The sequence below is a fragment of the Lactuca saligna genome, chromosome 9 (genome assembly GCF_052625555.1).
Source record: "Lactuca saligna cultivar CGN05327 chromosome 9, ASM5262555v1, whole genome shotgun sequence".
NCBI classification, from domain to species: Eukaryota; Viridiplantae; Streptophyta; class Magnoliopsida; order Asterales; family Asteraceae; genus Lactuca; species Lactuca saligna.
The window spans coordinates 168,199,513-168,221,847 of NC_136425.1; the positions used below are offsets into that span (position 1 = coordinate 168,199,513).

The 22,335-nt window shown below is 39.6% G+C and overlaps 1 protein-coding gene and 1 non-coding gene across 2 annotated transcripts; one reads left to right on the plus strand and one right to left on the minus strand.

Annotated features, from left to right (window-relative positions):
* Positions 1–19,028: 19,028 nt before the first annotated feature.
* LOC145018900 (small nucleolar RNA snoR8a) lies at positions 19,029–19,106 on the plus strand. Its single transcript, XR_013667261.1, has one exon. It is a non-coding gene; the product is annotated as a small nucleolar RNA snoR8a (small nucleolar RNA).
* A 961-nt stretch (positions 19,107–20,067) lies between these two features.
* On the minus strand, positions 20,068–21,943 carry LOC145018522 (F-box protein At3g07870-like). The gene is made up of 2 exons (XM_078976400.1): positions 21,829–21,943; positions 20,068–21,469 (listed from the first exon to the last, which is right to left on the minus strand). Exon 2 carries the CDS (start codon positions 21,428–21,430, stop codon positions 20,216–20,218), a length of 1,215 nt encoding a protein of 404 aa, XP_078832526.1. The 5' UTR covers positions 21,431–21,469; positions 21,829–21,943; the 3' UTR covers positions 20,068–20,215.
* Positions 21,944–22,335: the final 392 nt, after the last annotated feature.

Here is a 22,335-nt window from a genome sequence, read left to right on the forward strand (position 1 = left end):
AGATGCGGTTCATGAGGTCCATGAACGCGGCCGGAGCGTTGGTGAGCCCAAACGGCATCACCACAAACTCATAATGACCATACCTGATCCTAAAGGCAGTCTTCTGCACATCCTCGCCTCTGACCCGCATCTGGTGATATCCGGAGCGTAAATCAATCTTGGAGAACCAGGACGCTCCCTGAAGCTGATCAAACAAATCATCTATCCTCGGAAGTGGGTAACGGTTCTTCACCATTACCTTATTCAGCTCCCGGTAATCTATACACATACGGTGCGAGTCGTCCTTTTTCTTCACGAATAAAATCGGTGCACCCCAGGGCAAACTGCTCGGCCTGATAAATCCCTTGTCCAACAGCTCTTGCAGCTGCGTAGAAAACTCTTGCATCTCTAGGGGAGCCAACTGATACGGTGCCTTGGCTATCAGAGCCGCACCAGGGACTAGATCAATCCCGAACTCAACCTGTCTCTCAGGAGGTACCCCGTCAATTCCTCTGGAAATACATCCGAGTAGTCTCGCACCACCGGAACATCATCAACTGTCATCTTGCTCTTCTCCCGGGCATCTGAAACATAGGCAATATAGCCGACACAAACCTACTAAAAGTAGCATCTTGCCCTCGCTGCTGAGCACATAACTGGCCCGCACTGTGGCTTCTATCCTTGAGTCACTAACTCTCCCCCACTAGGAGTGCAAACCCTCACCAACTATAGCTCACAATCTATCACTGCCCCATTGGGGCTCAACCAATCCATACCTACTATGACCTTATTCCCTCGCAAGGGAATAGGGACCAAGTCCACCGGAAACTGCTCATCGAATAACTGCAGAGAACACCCTCTGTGCACCCTTGCCACCCTAACGGTCCTATCAGCTACTATCTCAACCTCAAGTGGACAATCTAACTCCCCTGGAGCTCTGCTAAACCTCTTGCTAAGTGCAAGAGAGACGAATGATCGGGTAGCTCCCGAATCAAACAATACTGTAGCTGAGATGTTGTTCACCGAGAACGACCCTATACAAAACATATAACCATAATAATCAATAAAGAAATAAATACTGAGATAAGGGAAAAATATATACTCGCCACCACATCAGGAGCCACTCGTGCCTCCTCTGCTGTCAGCTGAAAAGCCCTACTCTTCACCACCAGCATCTCGACTCGGCCCTGACAGCCATCTGAAATCCTCAAGGTAGCAGGAGCTGGTGTTGACACCTTCCCCACTGCCGCTAAACTCGGACACTGGGACTTCTTATGTCCCCTTTGATTTCATTGGAAGCAAATCAGATCTGATGCCGCAACGGTGGTGGTAGTGGCTGTACAATCTCTGCTCATATGCCCAGTCCGGCCGCACTTGTAGCAGCCGGCACTCCCTGCCTTGCACGCCCCGTAGTGCAATCTCCCACACTTGCCACACCGAGCGTGGCTCTGCTGACTCCTAGCTCTATGATCTGAACCCTTGGGCTTTTTGCCCAAATTCCCTGAACCTGGAGCCGCCTCCGACTTCCTCTTTCTCTCCATCTCAAGGTCAATCTCTCTCTCTCTCTCTCTCTCTCTCTGTGTGTGTGTCGCCCTAGCAATCATGTCATCCAACGTCTTACAACTAGACCGGCTCATGAACTGGCGGATATCACTCCGCAACATCTCATGATAACGGACTTTCTTCATTTCCTTATCAGCTGCGTACTGAGGAACGAGAAGTGCCCTCTCTCTGAACTGGGCGGTAATTTCCGCCACCGTCTCTGTAGTCTGAGTCAACTCCTGGAACTCACGTGCTAACTACTGCACCTCAATAATCAGTGCGAACTCAGCTCTGAACCTGGTAGAGAAGTCTGTCCAGGTCATGGCATCCAAAGCTGCGTCATCCCCAATGGCATGACCAACCTCCTCCCACCAATCTCATGCCCTATCCTTCAGAAGTCAGGACGCCAATCTGACCTTGTCCCCCTCAGGACATCCGCTCGTGCGGAATGCGTTGACCATATCTGCCAACCATCTGGTACTCGCAATGGGGTCCCGCGCCCCATGGTAATCTGGAGCTCCACATGCACGAAACTCCCTAAACGTAAGCGTGCGCGACCCCATCAGGGCCACTACCTCAGCACGGAAAGTACTCAGTCTCTCATCCATCAACTCCAAGATACCCTCCTTGATCGAACCAAAGATCACAGGAGTCTGCTTAAGTATGGTGCGAGTAATCTCTGAAGAGAGAAACTCCATGGTTTGCTCATCCATCTGCCCCGCCTTCGGGCCTGATCCTGATCCCCCTTCGGCACCTGAACTGCTAACTTCTGGTCGAGGACACAATACCACCATTCTGAAAACACATCAAAATAAATTTTAGAATCATAAATATATCTCGAGGGATCACTACTACCACAAGTTTCCTGGTCTCATCTCATCTTTCTTGATTTGAGTACGGATCCTCTGCTTTCAGTAGTACGGGCTCATACTACCTTCCACATCTATCCGTACCTTCCTCAAAAACTACCTTGACTCCACCAAGTCACTTTACAACTACTGATCTCTAATACTACCTTCCTAGGCTTGCCCTAGGGAACTTCTGACGCTACCCAAACCAGTCCTCAGCTGCTGAAAGCCTCCTTGTAATGCCAATTAGCCATGACCTAAATACCATCATATGTGGCGAGGCTCGGATAATCCTTCGAGTAAAGACCCATCCCTACCACGGTCAGACTCATACCGGAGCTGCGCAATAGGACCAAGTCTAGCACTCTGAGATTATTCAACCCTGTTCACATGTGACGTGATGTATTCACCTAATGGCTAACTCCCATCACTCAGAGCCCCACAAAGCACAAAGCAAGCAACATTCAGACACAGGAAACTATTCATGCAACTCTATCCTCATAACAAGGGCCTATACTAGCATATAATGCTAAGCTCATGATATCAGGCATAACCTAAACAGGCTATCCTACTGCTGCCCACTCAACTAGTATGAAATTCTCATAAAGCAGAAGCACATATAGCTGGCACATATGTAATCCTCTTAGACCTTAGTCCTATTCTAGCATGATGTTCTACTGAATACTGAAACTGATAACTCATAACATAAACTTATATGGGTAATTTGGGAGTACTTACTTGAGCTCGGCTGATCGCATGCACCACACCCCTTTTCTCTTTTCAAAGTTCTTTTTTTTAAAAAAAAAATTCTCTTCACTTTTTTAAAACTCTTTTCTTAAAAAAAAAACATTTTACGACTTCCTTAGTTTGAGTTCAGACACACCCAAGAGTGTGCCCGAATCCCTCAAACCAAGGCTCTGATACCAACTTGTAACATCCTAAAATACGACCCATTTTTTTTTGTTTTAATAGTAATAAAAATCATATACTGATCGTCATATCATAAAACCCATACGTCAGTTATCTCAACTCATAATAAAATGTCGTGAAACAACTGTATCAAATCAAACTATGAATCAAAACAAACTCCCAGGATAAAGACCGAAGCTGTGGTGTGTGCGATGCTATCATCCCGAGCTGTTCCCCTTACTTGCGGAAGTACCTGAAACCAAAACTGAAACTGTAAGCACGAAGCTTAGTGAGATCCCCCAAACTACCACATACCATACAATAACATATAAGCACGTACTGGGCCTTTCCCACTGCATCGGACCGAAGCCAGGAAACTTCATCGGATCGTAGTCTGGAACTGACTAGGATCTTGTCCCCTGCATCGGAGCGAAGTCCGGAACTAGCTGCATCGGACCGAAGTCCGGAACTGACTGCATCAGACCGAAGTCCGGAATTTACTTATCATAGCATAGCATAAACACATATCAACTAGCATAACACACATCATCATAAACTCATATACTGCATACTACGTCAGACTGTAGCCCAGAACACATAACACATAAATCCTGTCTGAGCCACGAAGGCATCGAACACACTAAAAACTGCATCAGACCGAAGTCCGGAAACTACTACTAACTAAATGGGCCAGCTTTATGGCCTTAGACCCGTTCGTACTGGAAGGAAACTCACCTCGTAGCCTAGCTGCTGAAAGGACTGCTCCGGAATCTATCTGCTGCATCTCCTGTTTCACTCCGGCTACAATATCCATGAGCACCATCAATCAAATACTGATAATAATATTGAGGGTAAAAATGACTCTCCTACCCCTGGTCCAAGTCAAGCTGACTGTCAAAGTCAACATTCAGTTGACCTGACTAGTCGAGTTGGGTCGCCAACTCGTCGAGTCCTTACTCTTACTTTCTTGATTCCACTCGCTACTACTCGTCGAGTTTTGGCGCAAACTCAGCGAGTTCCTTTTTGCTACTAACACTCCGACAATCTGCATCCGACTCGCCGAGTTGTATGAACAACTCATCGAGTTCTCCTTCATCAGATGATCATTCTAGCTGTGACTCGCCGAGTTGTATGAACAACTCGTCGAGTCTGTTCTTGAAGTATGAAGATGGCCTTGGACTCGCCGAGTCAAGGCATTGACTCGCTGAGTTCTTCCATGAATGAGTCTAACCCTCTAGCTCACCGAGTCCATCTCTCACTCACTGGTTCCACTCGGTATAACTCGAAAAAGGAAAAACAGGGGACTCGCGACTCGACTCGCTGAGTCAGAAGAACGACTCGCGGAGTCGTATGCATGAAAACATTATATACTCGATTATGCTTGAAACCAATCAATACCATTAATAGATCTGGGTTCCTGGGACTTGATTTACACGTAAAGTTTCCAACTTTACGTGTAAATAACATCAAATGAAGGTTTTAAGGTTCAAAGCACACTATATTAGTATATCTAGAGCTTCCATGCAAAATGGATCCATAAAGGTGCTAGATCTAAGCTTCTGGAATTCAAACCTAGCTAGATCCGAAAACTAATCAACTCCATGAGTCCTCTATGCTACTACTAATCCAAGAAATGGTTCAAGAATAGCTTTAATAGCTTCTAAAAGGGGATTTAAGCATAGAAACAGAAAAGGGCCAAGATATACCTTAGTATCTTCTAAATTTCCTCAAGGATCTAGGATCTCCTTCTTCTCCTCTTGATCTACCTTCCTTTATCTCTAAAGATCTTCAAAGAACACACCAAAATCACACAAAATGCAAAGAGGGTTATAGTGTTTCGAGAATAGTGCTCTGAGGGGTGATGGGGGCTGACTTGTGGCCTTAAAAGTTGTTTAAATAGGGTGCAAACCCTTGAAATTAGGGTTTCATCCAGACTGGCGGACTCTCCGAGTCCGGAATATAGACTCACCGAGTCGCTAACTTAAACGTGTTCAAAATCCCGACTCTACTCGACGAGTATAGCTACCGACTCATCGAGTTCCCCTTAAAACTTGAAGAAAAAATTACAATAAATAAAATATAAATATCATACCAGAATTGGGGTGTTACAAGTGAAGGGCGGCCGGCTAGTCATCGCCGTGTTGCTCGTCACCGCTAATAGAACGGGAATGACCATTCGAGTGACGCTGGTTGCTGCCGGCAAAATCAAGGATTGCTAGGCCGATGTTTGTCCGGTGGGTGGTGAGAAATCGAGATAGTTTCCACTCGTGGTTGTTTCCGATGATGAATAAAACCCCCCAGATCCATTTTTCTGCCGCTGGCTCACTCCTGTTTGCTCCGGTCATCGTCGCCACCCCGAAAGGGCTATTGTGTTCGCTATCTCACTGTTGCCATTTCATCCTTATTCCGCCGCCACTAGCCATCGTGAGAGGTGGCTATGGATGTAATATGGGTGTGTTTTCTCATGTTGTTATTGTTCCAGGTTGTTATGAGATTTTATATTTGTTTTGGGTAGCCAGAATTCACAAAAGAGCCATCACCACCACCTTGAGGTGGTGGCTGCCGCCCAGCGCCACCACCGGCCGCCACGGTGTGGTTGTGTGGGTGTGTGTTAGTTAGTTAGTGTGTGTTTATTGTTAAGTAAAGCATTGTAATTGTAATTTTCAAAAGATTAATAAAAATAATAATACCCACCACCGTAAGGTGGTGGCCACCGCTGTGAGCCGCCATCAACCACCATTAACCGAGGTGGTAGTGGGTGGTGCGCCGCTAGCAAACCCTAATGGGCTTAGAGATTGGTTTTGGGCCTATTGGGCCATGTTTGGGTGGAAAACCCTAATTATGAGTATTGGGCCTTAGACTTATTGGGCCCACTTGTGGGCCATTGGGATTGGATTGTGAATTAAGCCCAAATTATTCCATGCCATTTATCTAGTAGGGTAAAGGAATTAATGGATTAAGTCCTTAATGGGCTAAGTGAGAAAATCCTAATATTTAAGAAATTATCGGGTCACACACGAGAATTATTTAATAAGTGAAATATTAAATAATAATCATTGGCAGAAATTAATCTAAGTAATAATGGACTTAATAGATTATGTCCTTAGTGGGATAAGCTCTTAATGGGTTAAGTGAGAAACACTTAACCCTAATTGTCATTTTATGTGAAACCCTAATGTCACATGGGCCTTGAGTTGGGCTTTTCATTTGGGTAATTGGTAATTAAGCCAATAATGGGCCATCCAAGAATGATTATGGACTAGAATATTTAGTTGGGCTTTAGGGTAAGGCCCTAATGAAGGATTGGGACCAATTTGGAAAATTGGGCCATAGACGAGCCATAGTTTGGGCCTAGAGAGTTGTATGATATTGGGCCCTTAGAATGGGACATGTTGGACTGGACTGGACAATTAGGCCTTAAGGGAAGCCCATGTAAAGGTTTGGGCCCAATTTAGAAAATTGGGCCATATGTTGGGCTTTGATCCCTAGTTGACTTTGGGCCTATGGATTGGACCTTAGGCTTGGGTAAGCCAAGCTAGGGGTAATGTAGTAATTACCCAAAGTATGTATTTATAGTTATGTGTTAGAACCCAATTATTAATTGTGTGTTATTTTGGTGTTGACAGTTCGAGAATCTGTCATCCAGCAGCTAAGGTTGAGTCTGCAGGACTTCAGTAGTATGAGATTGTGTCTACGGGATGTCAGTAGTGTGAGGTGAGTTTCCTTCCAGTAGGAACGGGTATATGGCCACAATACCGACCCGTTTAGTTAGCAGTAGTTCCGGACTACAGTCCGATGCAGTAGTTCATTATGCTTGGTGTCTTTGTGATACAAATAAGTTATGTGTTCCGGACTATGGTCCGATGTAGTATGCAGTATATGTGCTTATATTATATGCTATGATTATGTTATGCTACGTTAAGTTAGTTTCGAACCTCGGTCCAATGCAGTAGTTAGAGTGCTTGATGTCTTTGTGATTCAAGCATGTTTTGTGTTATGTGTTCCAGACTCTGTTCCGATGCAGTATGCAGTATATGTATTCATGCTAGTTGATACGTTTATGCTATGTTATGTCCAGTCAGTTCCGGGCTTCGGTCTGATGCAGGGGGTTCCAGACTTCGGTCCGATGCAGTTAGTTCTAGACTGTGGTTCGATGCAGTTTCCAGACTTCGGTCCGATGCAGAGGGCAAGGCCCTAGTTAGTTTTTGGACTTCGGTCGGATGCAGTGGGCAAGGCCCAGTAGATGCTTTTTATGTTATTGTATGGTATGTGGTAGTTTGGGGGAGCTCACTAAGCTTCGTGCTTACGTTTTTCAGTTTTGGTTTCAGGTACTCAATTTTCAAAAGAGGAGCTTGGGAAGATTGCAATGCACACACCATTTGTTCAGCCTGGGATGTTTATACTTTGATATATTTGACAGTTGTTAAGATATTTGAGATACATTCTTTATGATTGTTATATGACATTTGATGAATATGGTTTTATTACTAATTTAAAACGAAATTTCCAGACTGTATTTTTGGTATGTTACATAAGCCATGCATACAAACATATAAGGATGTCATGGAAACCTTCCAAGATCTTATACCGAGTGCCACCGAAACCCCCACGTGGTCTTGACTACATGTCATGGGAACCTCTACATGATCTTTGCTAACTACCATTGGAACCCCCATGTGGTCTTGACTACCTGTCGTGGGAACCTCCTCACGGTCTTCACTAACCAAAGAAATAACATATGAGCTAAAGATGAAAACATACTAGGAAGCTATGGAAACCCTCCAAGGACTTATACCAAATGCCATAGGAACCCCCTCATGGTCTTAATCTACTACCACGGGAACCCCCCAGGGTCTTCCATACAAATGTCATACCGACATACCGCATAATAACCTAACAATCCATATATTGATTTGACATTGGTAATGTTTTTAGTAAACTATTTTATGAGTTACTTAACTAAAAATGAAATTTTTGGCCTTGAAAATTGGGATGTTATACCATGTAAGTTTATTCAAGTATATAACACAAAATTACATCATGTTGATCATAAATGACCAACCATAAGAGATTAACGGAGGACAAAAACCACTTAAATGTCAATTTTATGGTTTTGTACTTTTAGGGATGTTTGTACACTTTTTCACCCATAAGTTTCAAACATTCATATTTTCTCTAGCAGTGAACATCATCACAACTAGACATCGATGCATAATGAATTTCACTCACATTCCTCATTATGTTAACTATTTCTATAATATAAATTTATATTATGGAATGACTAGAACATGTACGACATCCACATGATTATGTCAACCACATAAAGTTATATAAGATGAAGCTCATTAAATTGTTGGTTTTAGACCTGTTATCAAGCAATGTGTAACACCCGTGTTTTTGGGCAAGGCATTAATTTTGTTGTAATAGTCTAGGTTAACCTTTATAACTCATTTTGAAATAATAAGAATGTATTATTTGAGTATTATGTGTTTTATGCTTAATTGTGTGGCTTAATTGAATTAAGAATAAAAAAATAAGTGTAAAAATAAAATGCTAGATAAAACCGATATCAATACATGAAGACATAGTGTTCGTGACAAGGATTCCGAATATATAAAGAATGCCGAAATCCAAGTTATAACGAAGAAGTTATGACCTGTCGAAGTTTCGCGACAGAACCAGTACGACACTGCGCAACGTAAATAGTGAATTTACGTTAGAGCGATATTTAACCTTAGTGATCGAAACTAAAGTCGTAGAATACGTTAAACCGAGAGCATGCATAAGAAGAACGTCTAAATATGACTTCGTATGAGGAAGTTATGATTTTTCAAAGTTTCAACTTAGTGGTATGCAGCCCAAAGTTCAAATATGAGATCGAGTGATTTCTAGCTGAATCAATCTAAACGAGAATCAAATATCTCGCCGATAGTAGTTCAACGGTGAAAAGACAGACGCAAACGGACTTCGCATGAAGAAGTAATGAATTTTTAATGGAATTTTCCTGTCCCGGCCTGTTAAAAATATAATAATAAAAATAAAGTAAAAATTAGCCAAAGAAGTCTAAATGAAAGTTGTAGAGCATAGTCTCACCTACGCGTGGATATAAAGAACGTCAAAAACAGAGCTCGTATGCGAAAAATATGTATTTTTGAAGTTTGAGAAATGGGAGTACGCCGAGCGTACAGGAGTATGCCCAGTGTATTCATGATTCATGGACTGAATTGGGCCACGTCGGCCTACTCCACCACTTGAGTGTCTCGGGTCTGAGACCATGACACATCCGATCTAATCCGCGTAGTACGCCCAGCGTACATGTCGATGAGCCAGTACGCCCAACGTACTCGACGTACGCCCAACGTACTCGACGTACGCCCAATGTAATCCGATGCTCAGCACCCTATAAATAGATCATAAGGGCAGCCGAGTTTGGTTGCCAAATTTCTTCTCTCTCACCCATTTTAACTCGTTTTACGTGCAAGCTATACGCCTGAAGCCCCGATATCAAACTGACACCCGAAGCAAGTCCTGAAGCCCCGAAGATCGGGAGAAACACGGTTCTTGAGCCGAAACTCTGCCTGCAAGAAACCTGGTTTTCAAGGAAGCATCTCGGTTTCACCCAAGAATAATACTTTTAGAGCCTAAGTTGTCCGATAATCATCTTATCAAGTGAGTGCATAGTCCCTTTCATATACATGATTTAATACAAGTATCGACTGAATGTATTAGGTATATCCGTATATGTTTTATGTGAGTGTATTATTGTTATCTTCTAAACGCGTAGATATGATTTATTCTCTATGAATACGTGTTATGCATATATGTATCATCTGTTATTTGGATTGAGTATGAATGAACATGCAATACAGGTTTAAAACTATGTATAAAACAAGTATATTTTACCAACAAATATGTTGGGTAGAACATGGGTAGATAGTGATGTGCGATAAAATAAAAATGATGAGAGGCCTCGATGTTGTTGTTAATCTAGTCATCTAGCAGAGTATGGATGACGACCACAAACTCTTTCTAGACTGTCCAGTGGAACGCTGACAGGTTCATAACCTGTAGGTGTTCTGAACGATGTGTTCGCCGGTGTACTCTATCCCCCTCATGGTTGCCTTTAGGACATCTATTGTTGAGGAAACTCCTTTGCAATAATGTCCATCCCGATGAAAATCCTAGATTAGGTCCCTGGTAATAGATGTTGTTTTAGGGACGTAAAGTGACGATAACGGGAATGGGTAATAAAGTTATTGTTGGTTGGTGAAATTAAATATAATTATTTATTGTGGGTTGAAAACCCTATATGCTCACCAGGCTCCCAAGCTCGACCCACTTAGTTTTATTTGTATTACAGGTAGTGGCACGAGAGCATAACTTGGACAACTTGTGAAGATATTTTGTTTATAGGCTAGTAGTTGTGTATAACTGTTGTAAGGCTTATAATATACCGTTTATGCTTTTGGTCTGTATCGGAACATGACATCCCGTGTTTTGTTATATATAAAATACATTTCTTTAAGGAATGCTTTGATAAATATTATTTATCATATTTTGTTTTGGGAACAAATTCCGAAACTCTTTTAAATCAAAGGATTACTCTTAAAATTATTTTAAAAACATAAATTAAATCGGTCTTTTCTAGCCGTGATTTTGGGGATGTCACACAATGTTACAGTGCAGGGGAAAAAAATTGACAAGGTAAAAAGGAAGGCAAAAGTGTATCTTTTATTCACTGAATAAGAAAAGAAAACAGGGGACAAAAACCAACATACACTTTCCTATCTACTTATACTAAGACTTAACTGAAAAATAGGAACAAACTTGACTAGATGCTAAAGACTAGGAACACACTCACTGGAACTTTGATTTATTCAAGACATTAAAAACAACGTGCACAATACTAATATTTTGAATTAACCTTACCATTCCCCCCCCCCCCCCTTTAATTCTGAATCTTCTCCACTCCAATTAAATCCTGCATCTCTTCATGCTTCATTCTTGCTAGGGACATTGTGAGAATGTATGCTTTCTGGCTTTTCCCACTCATATGTGTCACTGAGATTTCTCCATTTTCAACACACTCCTTAATAAAGTGATACCTGATGTCGATATGTTTGCTTCAACCATGAAATATTGGGTTTTTCATTAGATCAAGGGTTGATTGATTGTCCACAAGCAATATCACAGGTGGTACTCTTTGACCTGTGATTTCTGTGAGAAGCCTCCTTAACCATATGCCTTGACAAGCTGCCATAGTGGCAGCAATGAATTCTGCCTCATATGATGAAACTTCCACTACCCTTTGCTTTTGAGATGCCCATGTGACCAAGTTTCCATTTACATAGAATGCAAATCACTATCAGTATAGCCTGAGATAGTAGCTTTTTCACCTCCTTTAGAATAGAGTAGACCATAACTCAAGGTTCCTTTTACATATCTAAGGATCCCTTTTACAGCTTGGAGATGTTTTATGGTGGGATCCTCCATAAAGCAACTAACAACACCAACAACAAAGGTTTTATCGGGTCTAGTATGAGTAAGATACCTTAGGCAACCAACAATGCTCCTGCACTTAGTTGGATTCACCAGCTCCTCATTTCCATCTTTGGTCAAAGAGAGTTTATGCTCCTTTGGACTCTTGGTGGGATTGCAATCTAACATCTGGGTTTTTTCCAGAATATTCTTGGCATAGGCTTCCTGCTTCAATGTGATTCCATTACCTTGTTGGTTTACTTCAATTCCAAGGTAATATGTTAGCACGCCAAGATTACTCATCTTAAATCTGACCTTCATCTCCTTTTTAAAATCTTTCACGTCTTCTGGGTTGCTTCCTGTCACAAGTAGGTCATCCACATATACTCCAATGATCAGGTTATTCCCATTCTTTATTCTTGTATACAATGAATATTCTTGAGCACACCTTTTGTAAACAAAGCTCTTTAGATACTTGTCTAAACACAAATTCCAAGCTCCGGGAGCTTGTTTCAAGCCATACATGGATTTAGAGAGTTTATACACCTTGCCAAATTCATCCTTCTTCTCGAAGCCTTGAGGTTGTGAGACATAGACCTCTTCGGTTAAGTGCCCATTCAAAAACACCGACTTCACGTCTAGGTGATGCGCATGCCACCCATTCGAGCCTGCAAGAAACAATATGACTCGAACTGTTTCAATTCTCTCCACTGGCGCAAAAACCTCTTCATAATCGATGCCTTGTTTTTTAACGTAACCCTTTGCCACGATTCTTGCTTTGTGCTTCATAATCTTTCCAGTCGGGTCCCGCTTCACCTTAAAGACCCACTTTAGCCTAATTGGGTTCCTTCCTCTTGGGAGTTCTACTAGACTCCAAGTATTGTTCTTCTCAATTGAAGCAATTTCAGCGATCATAGCCTGTACCCGTTCATTCTTCCAAATTGCTTCACTATAGCTTGCAGGTTCATCATCATTGCACATTAACATGAGTTCTTCTGGTGGTCATAGGATTTCATTGGTATTCTCATATAGGTCGGTGAGTAGGCGGTATCGTCTTAGAGCACCGCCACTAGTGGAGCTCGAGGCGGTGATGGATGAATTGGGTGTAATGGGTGTTTACGGTGGGTTTAATGGGGTCAAAGTATATGACTGACTTTCTTGTGGGATTATTTGAGGGTCCGGATGGTAATTGGGTTGGGATTCACTACTGCTCCAGTCCACATTAACTGGGGATAAATGGGCATCGGGTGTAGCTGGGGTAGACCCATGGATAGATCCATCCCATTCAATGACGTCTTCAACATCAGTGAAGCCTTCATCATTGAAGTCAAATCCTTCAACGGTGAAGCTTAGTCCATGTGTTCCATTGACTTTCATATCCTTCTCCCAGATCCACATCTTATCTTCCTCGAACACAACATTCCTACTAATGTGAATTGACCCAGTAACAGGATCAAATAGCATGTATGCGTTTTGTAATGCCCGCAGCTTCGAGCTATTCAATTTAGTGACGATAAGCATCAAAAATGACTTTTTAACAGAAGATTATTTATAATAAATAATCTTAACCAAGTTATAGTATATGTCACAAGGGTTCCGTACATATAAAGAACGCCGAAATCCGAGTTATAACGAAGAAGTTATGACCTGTAGAAGTTTTATGGCAAAACCGGCACGACACCAGAAATCGTAAAAAGTGATTTTTTTTGATAAACTACTTTTTAGCCTTAGAGATCTAAATGAAAGTTGTAGTATACGTTAAACCGAGAACATACATAAAAAGAACGCCCAAATCTGACTTTGTATGAGGAAGTTATGATTTTTCTAAGATTTAGCATAGCAGTGCACAGCCAGGAATTCGAATTTTAGATCGAGTGGTTTTTTGGCCAATGTGACCTAAATGAGAATTGAAGATCTCATTAATAAGAGCTCAACAATAAAAAGACAGACGAAATGGAGCCCGTATGTAGAAGTTATGAGTTTTACGCGGTCATTTACAAGTATAATATTCTCTTACTTTTAAATTTAAAACCAGTCGATAATTAGCCGACAGAGTCAAAAGGAAAGTTATAGATCTTGTCATTAACTAGGCATGGATATAAAGAATGTAAACAACTGAGCTTTTATGTGAGAGTTATGATTTTTCTAAGTCGGGAATGAGTTGTGCGAAATCGAGTGACATGGCAAAATCTTGGTCATTGTTTTCTCTCCAAGGCTAGCCTCCAGATGGTGACATGTGGCATAGGCTCGACGAGTAGGTCCTCCTACTCGACGAGTTGGGCTGTTTCTCAACCTATAAATAGAGGTGACGGGTGAAGCTTCAAACTCACACCTCTAACCTTCACTTTATCTCTCTAAACTCTCTCTAACCCCCTAAACCCCCCTAAAGCCTAGGAAAACCCCCTATCACCTGAAGGAAGCCCTGAGGCTCCCGAAGGATCCGAGAAAAGAGTTTTTCGGTTTGGAAACACTGCTCCAGTGAAGCCAGGATTTTAATAAAAACCCGTTGTAAGTGAGATACGCCTACCATACTTTAAATATAACTTATATATAAATATAATATCATTATTATGAAATTATAAACATCATTTATCACTGATTCCAATTCGTTACTGACTGATCTACTTATGGGGATGATGTCTAGGCTGTGATTTAGTGAGGTGCTTAAAGTGGGATTTCCAAACAGTATACTTCGTATACCAAATGGACCCTACCTCCGATATGATCCTACCTAGTTGTTCCTTACTTGATAGATCATGAAGTAGACTTTGAGTTAATGATGAATCTATATTAATAACTAGTCGCAATAAATATTAGACTAAAACTTAGCGATAATAATGCTAGGTTTCGTCGAAGGAAAATAGAATCGTTAAAAGCGAAGAGCTGCCCGAGTTTGGAATCATCACTTTAACAAGTGAGTGAATAGTTACTTTCATGTTACACATAAATATGAAGTGTTTTATATAAAATATGTGATATGTGCACATATTATATTTATACTTGCTATCTATGCTGGATGAACGATTTTATACACGTTTTAAATTATTTAAACTGTATATGTATTTTATATCTACAAAATATGTTGGGTAAAACATGGGTAGATGAAATATGAGTGGGATAATGAGATGAGATGTGATATAGACCATGAGATAAGGGTGAGAGGTGAGAGGTGAATAATTCGAAAAGCCTTTTACCCAAGCATTGGTCCCATCATCTAGCAGAGTATGTATGACAGCCACATACTATTCTAGACAATCCAGTGGAACACTAGCAAGCTCACAACCTGTAGGTGTTGTGAACGATGTGTTCACCGGTGTACTCTAAAAACCCATTAACATGTATTGCGAGTGGACTCTCGAAAATGATATTGTCAATAAACGAGATAAACCCTGGCGACTATGCAAACTTAGTGCCTAAATCTTGGAAGTTGCGCCTAGAGGACAATATCGGCATCTGCGCCTAAATGATAATATTAGCAGCTGTGCTTGATAGTTGTGTCATTGACAACGACGGACTTCGTACCTATTCCTTACGATAATCCTTGGGAATAAATGAACGAGAAATAGCTGATTCTAATGGTAGATCCTTAAGAGTAAAGAAGATAATGGGGATGGGTAATTTGGTTGATTGTTTGATGTTTAAACATAATAATTATATTATTGTGGGTTTAAAACCCTATGTAGTCACCAAGTTTCCCAACCTGAACCACTCAAGCTTATTTGTATCACGGGTGTCAATATGAAGCTACTTTACACTGAGAGATTTCAAACAGATGTAGATCACTAGTGTAAATGAATGTAAGTTGTGTTTAAGCTTATGTTTATGTATTGACGATGACATCCCAAATGTTTTAAAATGAATAAAAATACATTTCTTTGGAAATTCTTTGATAATATATTTATCATGTTTTTCTAGGAACAAATACCGCAACATTTTTATTACTAGAGATACTCTGGTTTTTATAAAGCATAAACAAAATCGGTCTTTTCTGGCCGTGAAAATGGGGATGTCACACCTTCTTCCCCTTTTCATTCCCCGGATGCACAACTCGATTGCTCACTTCATCTAGCTTCTTCAGCTTGTTCTTGTTGATCACCATATGCGCGACACAATCCAACACTCTTAGATAACCAACATGGGGCTTTCGACCGATCCACATATCATAGTGTGTGGAATCATTCAAGGCTCACATGCTTATTTTTTTCAATACGTAAACGGCATGACTCATGGCTTCTCTCCATAGCGTGTGTGGAAGCTTCATCGTCATCAGGCTACTTCTCACCATTTCAATCACCGTACGATTATGCCTCTCCACCACCCCGTTTTGTTGTGGGGAGTATGGCGAGGTGTATTCTCGATCGAGTCCTATTTCACAACAGTAAGTGGTGAATTGTTTGGACAAGAATTCACCGCCTCTATCTGTTCTCAAGACTTTAGTCTTCTCGCTGATTTCATTCTCCACTTTTGATCTAAAATTCTTGAACGACTGAAAGGATTCATCCTTTGTTTTTAGCAGGTATACCCACATTACCTTACTGTAGTCATCAAACAGGTGCATGAAGTATTTGTTTCTTGCTAGTGTAAGGGGGTGATATTGGACCACACAAGTCTCCGTGAATCAATTCGAGCTTCTTCTTGGCCCTAAAGCTTGTACACGATGGATACAGTCTTCTTGATTGTTTTCCAACCAGGCAGCCTTCACATGGTTGGGATGGTATAACCATCTTTGGAATTCCTTGAATTATCCCTTTCTCAAACATCGATTTCAAAGAAGCAAAATTTACATGACCTAACCTTGAGTGCCAAAGCCAGGTTGGGTCATTGATTTCGACAACTAGACACTTTGGGCTGACTGCTCTTAGCTTTATCTTGTAGAGACAATTTGGTGACCTCTGTATCTTCATGAGCAGCCTCATTTTGGAGTCATAGATCTTCAGAAAATTTTGCTTAATTCTAATTTCATCCCCCCCTTCTAAAAGCTGGCTAAGACTTACGATATTGCTGCACAATTCAGGTATATAATATACCTCCTTTAATTTTCTTTGCTCACCATTTTTACACTGAAAAGTTATCATCCCTTTTCCTTCAATTCTAACTTTTGAATTGTTGCCAAACTCTACAGAGCCCTGGATTGTGGTGTCTAGTTCCTGAAACTTGTTTCTTTCTCCAGTCATGTGGTTGCTGGCCCCTGTGTCAAGATACCACATGTTTGATTCACATCTAATATCCTCATTTGATCCCAACTTTGGATTCACCTTCTCTTCATTCAAGAATACTTCCCCTGTCTCTTCCTTAGCCTCAAAGGATGACAACAACAAGGCTGGTTCATTATCTTCGTGGATTAAATTGCATTCATGATTTCTTTCTTTCCTTGGGTTCTTGCACTCGACTGCATAGTACCCGAACTCTTGGCATTTGTAGCATTGTATTTCACTTTTTTCTTGATTGTGTCTTCTTTCTTTCTACTGGTTAGGACCACCTCGACCACTACTTGGACCACCCCTGCTCTGGCCTCTTCCTCTTCCCCGTGATAACCCACCACGGTTGCCTTTTGGGACTGACTTTGAACAACCTTCTCCTTTATTCTTGTTTCTCTCAGTCCACTCTTGGTGGGTTAAGAGAAGTTTTATCTCTTCTGTATCACTGTGCCACTTCATTCTCTCTTCATGGGCTTTAAGTCTCCCAATCACTTTCTCCACTGTCATTTGATCCAAATCAGCAAACTGCTCAAGGGTTGATGCTGTTTGAAGGAATTTGGCTGGTACTACCCTAAGTAGCTTCTTCACCACATAGGATTCATCTATAGTGTCCCCCAAGGTGCGCATAGTGCTTACTATGTTTGTCACTTTCACAACAAACTCATCGACTCCATTGTATTCATTTCTTAAGCCGGAGATAGCGAGCATAATGATATCCTTGTCTTCAGGAGTTGGGTTTTTAAAGTATATTCTCATGAAGAAGTGTGAGGAGCATAAGCATGTTCCAAGGCAAGCCACAAATCACGAGATTTAGTGCCTTGTACATGTTGAAATGATGCTTGCGAGATAGTGGAGATGATTAACATACGAACATGAGCATCATTCGAAATCAAGATGGCATAGGAAGGATTGGGTGCAATTTCTCCTTCTTTGTTGGATATTGTTGTTGCAGGTGATGGATCATTGTCTTCCAGTATCCGTAATTATTAGGGTTTAGTGTAAAGCCAAACTTGTGTGAATTATGGATTGTTTTTTCAGCAGTTGTGAAGTCAGTGAGTTGCGTCATTGTAGAAGAAAGAGGAAAGAAGAAGACAACACCGACAACAGGTTAAGGGGAGGCCGACTATGACAGTAGGTTGTTTAGGGTTGACGACTACTATGTTGTGATACCAAGATAAACTTGGTAATGAGAATTGTATTATTGTTAACATAATTACATAGGGTTACATGGAAATATATACGATAACTAATTACACTCTAATCCCTCAACTATCACTAATATAAATATCGTCTAATAGGACGAAAGAGTACTTTCACTTCCACCAAGCTTGTTGACTAAGAGTACTTTCACTTCCACCAAGTTTGTTGACTGCCTCCACAAACGTTCAGGGTTTTATGGGAATTTCATTTTTTGGAAGGTTAAAAAAGAAACAACTCTCTTATCATCCATTGTGCAAGAAATGAGAGGTGTAAGAACCTTTGAATAAAAGATACGCAGTCAGTCTTAAACTATCATAATTTAAAAAAAAAAAAAAAAAAAAAAAAAAAACCCATTTTAAAGATTTCCATTTTGAATCAGGCAACCCTCAAGTTATCCAAGTAACAATATAAATGCTATATATATATATATATATATATATATATATATATATATATATATATATATATATATATATATATATATATATATATATATATATATATATATATATATATATATATATACTCAAAAGCAAGTGCAATCTAGCATATAGTTTTCGAAACCAAGCTGATGTTTGGTTACAAACATTAAAAAGAAGAGACGACAAGTCAAAACGGGAAAGAATCAAACATTTTGCTTCAATTCTCTAACAACATTTCTTGGAAGTATGTATTCATATCTCAATATATCATATTATGTAGAAGTATTTTAGTGTTTGGTATGATGGAATTAGGGAAACAATGGAATGGAATGGTTCATTTATTGGATTGAAAAAAGATTGTTTTATCTGATCCGAGTGAAATGCCACTAAGCTCAAATTCCACTAAAAGGGCACAATAGTGTCATTTTTGTAATTCTCTTGTGTAGATTTACTGATGTGTCTAGATTTTATATCTGAGTGCTACTTCAATAGCGTGATAGACTCTTTTACACCCATAGAATCTGTGCACTCCTGTATCAAAAAGTGTTATGCTGCTTGTGTAAAGAGCGAGGTCGGCAATGTTTCAATTGTGTATACACTCTATTTTCTTCAGTACACAATTTCTTATTTCAATTTCTCTATAAATGTATTGTTAATAGAAAACAATCTTTCAGTTTCTTCATTTTCTTTTCATAACAAAAAGCAGCATGATCATAAAAACGGTGAAAAAACAGTCATTAAACAGTAATTATAGATGAATGCTCTTGACAAAAATAGTAATTAGAAATTTTCAATAAGCCACATGGTAAAAAAGATTGTTGTAAAAGGGCACATGTTTAATCTTAAAAATAAATAAATAAAAATAAAAAATAAAAAATAATTAGATGGTTATTTATGATTTCCTCAATTATCATATATGAATTTGTACAACAATACATATCTAATCGAATCACTTATAAACAAAGAAAAACATAATTTACCTCTTGACTTGATCTCTTTAGATTGGTTTATAACTAATCGCTTCAAGTACACTCAAAGTGTTTTGACACGTGGCTTAATCTAATGAGTAGAAAGATTAGTAGGAACAAAAAATAACAGAATATTTAATTTCTCTAAATCAAAATATCGATTTCTCTAAATCAAAATATCGTTGGTGTAGAGTCGGTTATGGAGATTAGTATCTACCATATTAAATCGTTTTGATCTTTAATCGTTGGTGTATTGATGATGTTCCAAGGTGGAAAAATGTTATTTAGCACACTCATCAATTCCAGATCATCCAATGTTTCATTGTGTCAATTTTTGTTGTCACAGGTTGTATATATATATAGATGTTATTCGAAGTGGATTCCTACTTATAACTTCATTTGCATAGAAGCAATTATGATAGGCCCAGAAGAAGTATTTAACAAATTTAGAAACGACTTCAAGATTTAGATCACTTTTGCAAACCTACAAGAAATAACACTAAATAAAACTTGCTAGACAACATTCGACTCAAAAACGACAATGCATATTCATTATATATAACTTCTCTTGACCTTTAGAACACAAGAACTCGACACTAAATAAAACTTATTAGACAGTATTCGACTCAAAAAACAACAACACATATTCATTATATAACTTCTCTCGACCTTTAGAACATATAAACTCTCTCATTTTCAAAGTTACGAAGTCTACGAAAACTCGGACGAAAAGTATATCCTTTGAAGTACCGATAAAACATCTCAGTGTCGAGAACAATTTCCCTTCGAGGACAATAAACAAGTAGCGTGTCACGATAAGACGCCATCAAAACAGTTCCATCTTTAAACCCCGTAATTAAATCCACAGTTTCCAAAGTCAACAAATCAAGATCGGTGTTCTCACTTTCCATGACTACAAACTCCTTACGCCAAGATTTCTTGATCCCATATTCCTTCATCACCCAAACCACCAACTGAGAATCGTAACTTTCACATCGACATAAACAACCTTTCAACACTCCCAAACTTTTAAAAATCAGATTTTCATCTCTAGCTTCACAAGGAGGAGATGGAAACAACTCAAATGTCTCCTTCTCAAAATCAAAAACACAAAGCTTTTCGGAAGAATCTTTGTCAAGAACAGTCCAATGAGCATGACCATTTAAAAATGGACCATACATTCCTTTAAGCCAATAAGGGACATGACCAAGACTTCTCCATTGACCCGTGCCAAGGGTGTAGACCTCAGCTTGTGATATGATTGGCCGAGAGTTTGAGGAAAAATACGGTATTTTTTCGCCTTGGAAAATCCGTATCACTTTGTATTCATTAGTAAGTGGTGCAACACCGAAACAATAAACAACATGTGCATTATGTTGTAAATAGTATTGTGGCTTTGGGAGGATCATATATTCTCTAGTGATTGGGTTGCATATGTAAGTGTTGTCATGTTGAGGACCAAATTGCCAAAGACAAAGCAAGCCATTGACTGAGCCCACTGGGAGTATTTGAGACTTTTGGAAAATGGGTGCGAGATTAAGGTCGAGGGTCATGATTGGGTCATGGTGTAAATAGTGGTGATGGAGTTCGTCTTCAACCTCCACCCACCTTAAAATACCTGTTCTTAGGTAACCTGTCTTTTCTTCTTCTTCTGCATTACGAAAAACTTCATTGGAATTATGATAAATCATGATTCCTGAGGGGGATCTTGAGAGATGATGATCAGCAAAGTAAGACTCGGAAATGAGATCCAGCCACTTCTTGGATACGCACTTGCAGTGGATGATTGTCTTCACAGGGAGTCGAGAGAGGATATCGACCATCACATGTGCAGGTAAGTCTTCCATTGATGGATCAAATGATTTTCTTGATTTTGATGATGACATTGCAGTTCCAAAACAATATTCAACCAGATCGCGATATAACTTGCATAATGTAAACAAAATGAAAATTAACTCAAAGATAAATTTTATAATTCATACAAGTAGATCGGTGGATCCTATTAATCAATTCTAAGAAAATCGCAGTTAACTAATTAACAAACCCTATTAATGTCAGTAGACCGTAATCTTAACAAAACATATGGTTGCATGACACTGATAATTGAAATTTAACACGAATTGCTACTAAAGAAAGCTTTATCGCTAACAATTACGAGTTATCAACCCCTTAACTGTTAATAATTAGCAACTAGAAAATCTCAATTATCGAAATCTAGCAAAATTTACTACGATATGTAAGAACAATCAACTAAAAAATGTAGTGATTTTTGATGATTTTGTACCTAAAGAGAGATCGGAGGCACGAGACAGCAACCGAGAAAGGTGAACGAAGTCATTCAGATTGAGACGGTGAGACGGTGAGAGAGAGAGAGAGATAGAGAGAGGGGAAGGGATGGGGTTGTTGTGTCGGACCATCTTAAATTTATTTACGAAAAATTTACATAAATGGTCCTTGTGGTTTTTAGATTTGTAACTTTCTTTTTTATATTTTTTTATTATACATATGGTCCTTATAATTTTAATTTATTGTGTTGTTGGTCCATGTTGTTTTATTTTGTTACAATTATATTCTAAAATTATTATTTTACCTCTATTTAGATTTTTAATTAGTTTTTATTTTCTATTTTTAATTTAAAATCAAAAATACCATTAACCTAATCTATAACCTTACTTTTTCCTAGTTATCTCTCTTAACATCCTATTTTTCTTTTGGTTAAACAAAAATGACGACCCTTGTCTCTAGAAAACCTCCCCCATCCATTCATGTCATTGCCTTTCCCCTCTAACAA

Coding starts and splice junctions, on each gene's coding strand:
- LOC145018522 (XM_078976400.1), bottom strand. CDS start 21,430: ATGTCATCATCAAAATCAAGAAAATCATTTGATCCATCAATGGAAGAC.